Here is a 9798-nt window from a genome sequence, read left to right as displayed (position 1 = left end):
ATGTATTACAGTGATATCTAAAATGATGTGTAACTTTATTTCCGTTTATTGATTGATATGATTTATTTACTTGAAAGTACCAGTGGGTGTCGCTGTTCTGCTGTTTTATGTTATACACAGCAGCACAGATGCAGTCTCTTATATAAACTATTCACTTTTAGTCCATGATATTTATTCTCTCAACAGCCACAGTGGTCAAATCATCCAACAACTAGTGTTTTGTCGTCCACAGGGCTATTCTGGCTTTATAGGGCCGAGGATGGTGCACTTTCTGGAGGCGCCAGGTCCGTGCGTCCTCGGGGCAGAGATGTGTTTTCTCCAAGCTTCAGTCTGCGCGCGGCCCCCTCCTCATGTAATTGCAGGGTGTCGTTAAACCAACCCAGAGTTATTTTTACAACTTTAACCGCTGTTGAATGAAGCGCGGATTTCACTGTGGCACTGGCAGAAGACGTCATTACGCGCGCGGCTTTACGGATTACGCAAACCACGCAAATCCTCCGAGGCTAAATGCGGTAGTTCCCTTTTAACTGTTATTGTGTTTGTTCTAAATGTCTTGTTATAAAGAATTTTGACTATAATAAATATAAATGAAAAAAAGTTTGAGGTTTTAAACACTCCTGTAACTTTAAACGAGGATTCTGAAGGGGTTATTAGGAGGTCGTGTCTGATTGGTCCTTTTCTCCCTTTCTCATTTCTGATTGGCTGTTGGGTTTTCCGGACACAAGCGCTTGTGGTTTCTTCCCCTTTTTCCTCTTTCTCATTCAGATCATGAGACTGAACCTGAAACGCGCACCACAAACTTTACACCGCAGTCTTCATATAGTTATTAACCAGGTTAGTAATGAAAAACACGAGTAATTCACTTGTCATGCGTGACATTGAGTGGGCACGTTATTGTTGTCTGTTGAAAATTCCGTTAAATTTCTAGTTTGTACTTTTTAAAAGAAGAAGAAAGGCAAATACAGATGTTTTTAAAGTTTTGAGACACAAGCTGCACGCTTGTAATTGTAGCCCAAACCTTTTGTATTCAAATTTAAAGTATACATTATGTCATGTTTTGTTACATGAGAATAATTAAACCACACAAAGCAGAACTTGTGGACAGCAGTAATAGTGTGAGAGGTGGAGAAAAACAAAGTTCCTCTTATGTATTTTCATCTCTGTACATTTTGTTCTACTTTAACTATGACTGCATTTTAGGGAAGGCTTGGGAAGATTTGTTATTGTCAATATTATACGTTCTATTCCAAGGGTAAATTATTTGTTTGGTTTGTGTAGCCATACAGCCACTATAACTTCATTGTTGTTCATTTGCATTTTGACTCATAAGTCTGTTTAAAAAGACAAACTGGAATGACACATGGATCCACAGAAGCTGGAGCAGCTTAGAACAAAAACCAGCACTAAATGTCATATTTTTTTACATGATAAGATAGTGGTAATGACCTATATATTGTCCATCCCTGCTTTAGGGTTGTCAGCTTGTATCCAGGAAATGTTGATTTCTAATCACCTGGACATAGGCTCACTGTTTTCTGCTTATTTTAGTTGAAAAGCCATTGGACAAACAAACTATTGCATTATCATTGCTCACCAGCACTGAGCTAGAAGATCATCTGGAGAAGGTTCAGAACCTGGTGTGCAGTCAATCAAATCAAGCTTCAATCTTTTCAGATCAATAATAAGCCGATATGTCCACATTCCATAATGTGATGATGTGACACTTTTCTTTATTGATTACACTGGACTTTGCCATGGAATATCTAAAGGTATATTTTGCTGCCCACCATCTTTATGAAATATTAGATCACAATCGACTGATGTCGTGACATCACGTGATCACGACCCATCAATAGGTCTACATGTTTTTCTGTCTTGCTAAGGGTTAGAAACTTTAATATTTACTGCCATGTTCAGATTTTTTTTAAGTCTTTTGTTTTATTGTTCATAATAATTGATCATTAAAAACATTAAAAACAAAAACTTAACTTTAAAGTCTGGTAAATAGAAGATAATTCCAGATTATGGTTGTATTGTTATCATGTCACGTTGCTCTCTAATGACCTTGGTAATACAGTATATACTTCTTTGTTACAGGGATGGGTTTCTTTTGGCCTGTCATTTTGCTGCTCCTCCATTTGACCCAGTTTTCTTCAGCGCTGCAGTCAGTCTCCTCCAGTTTTGCCCAGATGCCCTTCCTCACGGTGTGGAACGCCCCCACCGCCAGCTGCCTGTCCCAGTATGGCATCGACCTGGACCTGGGCATGTTCAACATCGTCCAGAACCAAAACCAGACCTTCATGGGCGACAACGTCACAATCTTCTACGCTGACAAACTCGGCCTTTATCCCAGGTCAGCGATAATCAATAATCAACAGTTCAAGCAATAAATGAAAACCATGCGATTGCTTTTCCATGAACATTTCACAGTGTTGAATTAAAAGTATCTGTCTCCTTGGAGAGAATGGAACGACCAAGTTAACTTTTACACTTTTGTTCAATTGTTTTCCCTGCTTCTCCTCTCTTTGATTGACTGATGGATTTCTTTTCCTTTGCCTTAACTCACAAACTTTAGATCTATCTAGTATCTAACAAGGTAGGTACTAAAACATAAATAAATAAGTAAAAAAGATAGAGCAATTAATTGTTGTTCAATAAGATTCCAATTTATACTTATTTTTATGCAAATTTAGCTGTCTTTTATTTAGGCTTTGCTTGTAATTGTAATACATATTTCAAAGTATTTTTAACAGTTTAAAAACATGTTCTTGAAGGTTGCAGGCCACAGATCACCCACCAGAAATGTTACATAGTGCACTTTTAATCAAGCTTCACGAATATGATATCCCCAATTCCAGGTACGGCAACCAGGAGGCGCCGATCAACGGAGGCGTGCCACAAAACTCCAGCCTAGACGAGCACCTCCGAGCTGCTTCTGACGACATACGGCGCTACATTCCCAAACGAGACTTCCAGGGTCTGGCTGTGGTGGACTGGGAAAGCTGGCGCCCCGTTTGGGAGAGAAACTGGGACACGAAGCAGATCTACTGGGACGGATCTAAAGCTCTGGTGCGGTCCAAGCATCCAGACTGGAGCCCGGCACAAGTCGACACACAGGCCAGGATCGAGTTTGAGAAAGCGGGTCGTCAGTTCATGGAGGAGACGCTGAAATTAGGAAGGGAAGAGAAACCCGACGGTCTGTGGGGGTTTTACGGTTTTCCGAATTGCTACAACTATTACAAAAGCGGCAACTACACAGGGGAGTGTCCCCCGACGGAGAGGAAGAGGAACGACGAGCTGTTTTGGCTGTGGAACGTGTCGTCGGCTTTGTACCCGGACATCTACCTCAGTTTGCAGCTCCGGGATCTGAACGAGGTGGTGCAGTTGTACAGTCACCATCGCATCCTGGAGGCGATGAGGGCGGCGGCACAAGCCACTCCCGAAACCCCTCCCGTGTTCCCCTACGCACGCATCGTCTACACCTACTCACTGAACTTTCTCTCACAGGTACACAGCCAATAATGATAATATTTACCGTATTTTCCGGAATATAAGTCACACCAGCCAAAAAATGCATAATAGAGAAGAAAAAAACATGTATAAGTTGCTCTGGAGTATGAAATGAGGTTGCAAATGTGAAAATAACAAGTGATATCACATAGAAGTCGCTCCGGAGTTTAAGTATATAAGTAAAGTATAAATATTGTATAAGTCGCACCCCGGCCAAAACTATGAAAAAAGTTGCGGCTTATAGTCTGGAAAATACGGTATATCGACTTGACGTTCAATAAATGAAAGCTGGAGCAATCATTTTGGGGGCTCGTTCAGTGAAATTGAAATTATTTATTTATGACACTAGTCACCGTATTTATTTATTACTGCTTGTGTGTGATTTTTAAATAATACTATATTTCATTTGGAATAAGGTTTATTAAATTCTCCAGCAACTTTTTGTGTCAGTGGCATAAAGTAATTTCCATATTATCATTTATCGTAATATATATCGCGCTTCAAAATGTGTTTATGTGGCAGGTAGGGATGTCAAAGTTTTGTTTTGATTGTTGTGATTTATCTATAATTCTGTGAAATCTTTCATTTTCTTTCATTCCCGATGTCTAACATGTTACTGTTCTTCAAGTTTGTGAGCTTGTGGGCTTTTACGAAATGAAACTTTCTAAAATACAAAATAAACTTAAATTTGACACAAACAGCCAGATTAGAAAAGTTATTGTAAATAACGTTTCTTGTCAAACGTTTGTGTCAAATTTAACTAGGTACTTTACGGTACGGATTACCAAAGAAATGTTATATTCGAACCGTTTCGCGGCGACTGACTAACAAAAGACTGAGTTTATTGAGAACTTATAGAAGTGTTTTGTGCTGAGTTTGGGCTTGCTTATCAACCGAACGGAACAGTGATGCTGCAAAGTAAGTGTGGTCTCTAATCTTAAGATAAAAAGGACTCAGCTGATCACATTTAACTGCTTACTTAACTTACTATGGGTTACCCCTGCCTTTGACCCATGAGAGAAGTGCATTGGTGTCTATGAAACCTTTTTTTTCCCATCTTTGTGATGATGGGCTTTAGTCACTTTTGTACCATCATTGCAATAAGTAAAAGAAGATAAACAAACTCTATTTTCTTGACAATTATAATAATAATCAGGATTTTTGACTAACCTAATAATCTTGACATTATAGTCTTGTTTTTTTCAACCTGACTAAAATAAGAAATGTTTTGCTTAAACCCGTTGGCAGTCGATGTTTGAATGTTTTGTCATTAGTTAAACTGCACAGGATTTCTTTGTGCAGTTCTTATAGTCATTTTCAGCCAAACTGTGATTTTGATGTGTTATTTGTCTCTTTCTGCAGGATCATCTTGTCTACACCATTGGGGAAAGTGCTGCTTTAGGATCGGCTGGTGTGGTGTTATGGGGAGACCATCTGTTCTCCAGATCTCAGGTAAAACAAAACTGCTGAAGGAGGTTTTGGTTGTAAGCTCTAAGGTTTTTGTTGTTTTGTTTTCTTCGACACGCATCATTACTGTAACAATCACATAACAGGGTTGGAATCATGCTTTTTAGCAACTCGTTATTGGGAATCACCTCTTCATAAATCTTAAACGTCTATACTACAGTTTAGTATTAAAGCTATACAATCCTACTCTAAAACGTGCAGTGATAACATAAACATATATTTACTGCACACTTACATCCCGTTAGTCTGCGGTAAAATGTCTGTCCCGAATAAAGCGTTTGACAAAGTGGAGAGCAGTGTTGGCCCTTTTCAAGCAGAAAACTCAATCGTCAGCAAATTCAAAGAAAAGTTATATTTGTACCGTTTCACGGCGACTGACTACAAAAGAGAACTTATAGAAGTGTTTTGTGCTCTTGAGTTTGGGCTTGCTTATCGACCGAACGGAACAGGAAGCAGTCAGTGATGCTGCAAAGTAAGTGTGGTCTGTAATCTCAAGATAAAAAGGACTCAGCTGATCACATTTAACTGCATTTATGCCTGTATCAATGTGACCGGAGCTTATTACCTTGTTATGACACTTACTATGGGTTACCCCTGCCTTTGACCCATGAGAGAAGTGCATTTGTGACAATGAAACCTCTTTTTTTCCATCTTTAGAGTTTACTGTGATGATGGGCTTTAGTCACTTTTGCACCATCATTGCAATAAGTAAAAGAAGATAACCAAATTAATAAGTAGTTATTATAAAACCCTTTGTAATTTCCATAATAAGTTTCAAGGTGTGTTAAAAGTATAAAAACGTTACACCAGGATAGACCAGCAGCAAGATTTCATGACTAAAATTATATCATGTTTGATGTGTCTGATCCATAATTCCATGTATATGCTGTGCTTAAAGGTGCACTATGTAACTTTTCTGGAGGGTTTGACACCTGCTTCTTTATATAGAGATGTTACTGAAGGTTCCCAGTTGCCATTTCATTTAGTGTGTCTGGCATTGATTGTATTACAGCAGATATTTTTATTGTTACGGAAATACCCTGATAAAAACGCACATCTACACAAACTCCCTCATTTCTCGTCTTACTTGAGCACAAACCTCCTTCTGCCTCATTTCTGAAAGCACCGATACGAAAAGTTCAGAGTTTTTGGACTGGACCGCTCATTTCCACGTCATGTTGGCTTTTTTATAGATCAAAAATTTATAATTTCTGAACATACAAACGCTTTATAAATGAGAACTCCTGCCCTGTGTTGCATCTCTCGCTCGTCTCCATGAAGATATTTACTGTGAATTCAAAGTGCCTATGACAAGTTGGACTAGTGATTGAAATAAAATGCAGTTAAAATAAATATATTTGAAATTTTGCTAAAAAATATATATTTTTAAATTACCTTTTTTTACTTCCTGTTTGTAATTGCTGACATCACAGTAATAAATGAGAACCACTGGGCCAAAACTCACCTAATGTCTCTTTTTTTTCAAAATTTGACAAAAAAAAAAACAAGATCACCTTTATTTAGCTAAATTAATGTTTAGATGGTCAGAAAAGTTGTTTCTATTGTGTAGATTATGCATAGACTTCCCTGTTGTGATGTCACTTCCTGTTTTTTTCTACAGATTTTTCATATTTTTTCCACTTGATTGGTGTAAAACTATCATTTACATTTACAACCGGTACAAATTATCCAAATAAAGTCAAAATTAGACAATCATAAAAACTTCTCATACACACTTTAAGGCCAAACGTTGGAACATTTGTGGAAAATCAATAACATCTCCAGGCAGGTGGCGGAGCAGAAAGCGTACATGCTAAACCAAACAGCGTAACTGTATTTAAAATGATATACAGGCTAATATCAGTTGTTTAGTTACACAGTGGTTTGTTGATTTCTGTCTCTTTCTTTGTTGCAGGCCAGTTGTGAGGCCGTCAAATCGTACATCGACGAAACGCTGGGCCCATATCTGGTGAACGTGACCTCGGCCGCCGCCCTGTGCAGTCAGACGCTCTGCTCGTCCCGGGGTAGGTGTCAGCGGCGCAGCCCGAGCTCTGGGGCCTTCCTCCACCTCGACCCCTCAGAGTGGAAGATACAGTCCCACAAAAAGCCCACGGGAGGCGGGAGGAACTACAGGGTCCTGGGACGGCTCAGGCAACGAGAGGTGGCACGGATGACTGCAAAGTTTACATGTAACTGCTTCCCCGGCTGGAGTGGAGAAAAGTGCTCCAAACATACAAAGGAATAATACATTTAAATGAGAGACAGTTCAAAAGGAAAGAAAAGCACAATACACAATGTGTTATATATGTGTTAAGATGTTTTTTAAATTGCAAATGTTTTTGTTTTTGTTTAAATTATGATTTTGTTTGGTGGGAGTCAACCTGTGGTAAATAATTCTCATAGTTTTACACCAGTCAAGTGGCAGTTGGTGAAGACAAAAGTGAAAAGTAAACGTAGAATATTACAGGAAGTGATATGAATATGGATTTATGCCCTTGTTTCCTGTATAGTTGCTAGGAAGGTTGTGGAGATACCTCCCCATATGTCACATCTGCTCATGTTCAACCAGGATAAACATTATAAACTGGCAAATTGTTTGTAAAATCTTACATATAATCATGTTATGTTCACTAAACTGGTGGCAGAGTGCTCATGGTCGGATTCATTGGCCCACAAGTTGGCGGAGCAATCGCAGCTGCTTCAAGTCAATACTGTTATGGTTTTCTTGGGAAAGACACTGAAACTGCCCCCAGAGTCTGCGTGCACTGGTGTGTGAGTGTGTGAGTGTGTTGAGTGTGTGAGTGGTTCCTTGATGTAAAGCGCTTACCCTGCCTTGAAGGAAGAAAAGCACTATACAAATTTGACCATTTACCATTTGGTGATATAACAAAAAATCAAGTCACATTTATATATTTTTCTGTAGATCTTTCAATTTGATCACTATTCAGGCAGTTAGTCTCTTCACTGTGTATGCCTTAAACCTGGGGAACCAAACTTTTTTCATTATTAGTACATTCTGTTTCCACCTCCACCTGTTTCCAAGAGCAGAACTTCATGGAGAAATCTGACAACCCAAGATGTCTTCATCTAATTATTCAACATTTGATCTTTTCAAACTTATAAGAAAGATCCACTATACTCAGTATAGTATACTGTGTGGCACTTGAGAGCTGATCGGCTGTTCTAGATCTAAAGCTGTGCAAGTCGACAAAACAATAAATGCATGTGAATACTAGTGATGTGCCAAAGCGAGGATTTATTTCACTGTTTGAAAATGAGGTGCCCCAGGCATAAATGGTTCATAAAGCTATTGTCTGCTTCTGAGAGTTCAAACTTGACTGTAATTGGTGAAATCCAGCTCAATCAGAGCATTTCAGAGGAAAAATATAGGTATGGTATTTAACCAAAAAGGCATTTTGTAACGGGGATGAGATCCTGATTCGATTGTCATCACCAAAACGACCAGCTTGCATGAGCAGTCAAAAGAAAATATTTTGCATAATAACTCTTCCTCTTCGTTACTGATAATTTAATCATTCCAAGGCTGTTCAATATTAAGTCTTTAAACAAAAACATTTTGCATTACAAATAAAGAGTTTCTATCATCATTGATCAAATAATTGGTCTCTAACGTATTTTATGTACATTCATTTTACTCTAGACAACAATGTATGCATTTTAATCAAAACATTCCTGCTGTGTATATTTATTTTCTATTAAATCTAAGCTCTCATAATTTGTAACCAGCAGGTGGCGCTGCAGGACAACAGTAACAAAAGCCAGAGATGCCAAGGTCAAGCTTCACAGACAAATACCATCAAATATGAGATTTCAGCCCGGCACAGTCTGAAGCATAAACCTGTTCTCAGAGTATGATGAATTCAAATGTGTAAATGCCAGAGCAAAAGGAGGCTGGGGTGACCTTGATTGATTTGTCTTGTATAATGTCTCCTTATCTGATGCCCTGGACCACGGTCGTTGTTGTTTGTAATTTTTTTGCTCGTGTCCTCTGAGGCTGTGCGACTGGAGCTGCAGACTCCCAGAAGGCTTTGCTCTCCCACCTTCTACCTTTATCATTACAGACCCGAGGATTGAGTGGAAAACCGAAAAAGATTGGTTTTGTGTTGTTAGAAGTGTGGAGAATGATGGTCATCCTGCGTTTTTTGAATCCTGAAGTTATTTTCTGACTATAGAGCCTGACTTTTGCACTCAGAAAGGAGACAACTGTTGACACAACATTAGAGTGAATATGGGAAACTTAGACAACAAGTGGAACAGTGAAGTTTGAGTCTTTGTATTTGAAATCCATGCACTTTTATAACTTACAAATCACCTTATACTGATCACTGACGTGTGCAGAATGATTTTGTTGTTGAGGTCATGTTATCAAATCTGACAAACAATTATTTGAAAGTTATCAATGAACATTGTAAACAAGCATCACAGAAACATACATATTTAGTCCCGAGCGCCACAAGCTGGCGAGAGGCCTATTAGTTCCGTAAGGCCGTGCGAAGCACGGCTGCGAAAGCGCTCGCCCACTTCCAAACACTCACTAACGCACTCCTCCACTCACGCACGCCCCGTGCATACTAATTAGTAGTAGGAAAATGGAACATTACCGTTGTAAACGGGCGAAGTGCAAAAGTGCGCACTAAACAAGTGCTTCGCGGTCGTCATCCCCATATAAAGCACTCATTTGCGCTAAGTACCTCACGAATACGTTCCCCATCTCTTGCATGTTCCGTGCATATAAGCATGTAATGCAAAAAAAATACATTATTACTGTATAGAGGGCCAAAAACACAAAGTGGGCGAAGC

At 39.1% G+C, this 9798-nt stretch overlaps 1 protein-coding gene across 1 annotated transcript; it reads left to right on the top strand.

Moving 5' to 3' along the window:
• Positions 1–2099: 2099 nt before the first annotated feature.
• On the top strand, positions 2100–7458 carry hyal1 (hyaluronidase 1). Its single transcript, XM_072452492.1, has 4 exons — positions 2100–2353; positions 2859–3507; positions 4873–4962; positions 6893–7458. Exons 1-4 carry the CDS (start codon positions 2100–2102, stop codon positions 7220–7222), a joined length of 1323 nt encoding a protein of 440 aa, XP_072308593.1. The 3' UTR covers positions 7223–7458.
• Positions 7459–9798: the final 2340 nt, after the last annotated feature.

The sequence above is a fragment of the Eucyclogobius newberryi genome, unplaced genomic scaffold (assembly GCF_026437365.1).
Source record: "Eucyclogobius newberryi isolate DKJ021-1_F unplaced genomic scaffold, fEucNew1.0.hap1 SCAF_19, whole genome shotgun sequence".
NCBI classification, from domain to species: domain Eukaryota; kingdom Metazoa; phylum Chordata; class Actinopteri; order Gobiiformes; family Gobiidae; genus Eucyclogobius; species Eucyclogobius newberryi.
The sequence above is the reverse complement of the archived record's forward strand: the minus strand, read 5'-3'. Positions and strand labels throughout refer to the sequence as shown.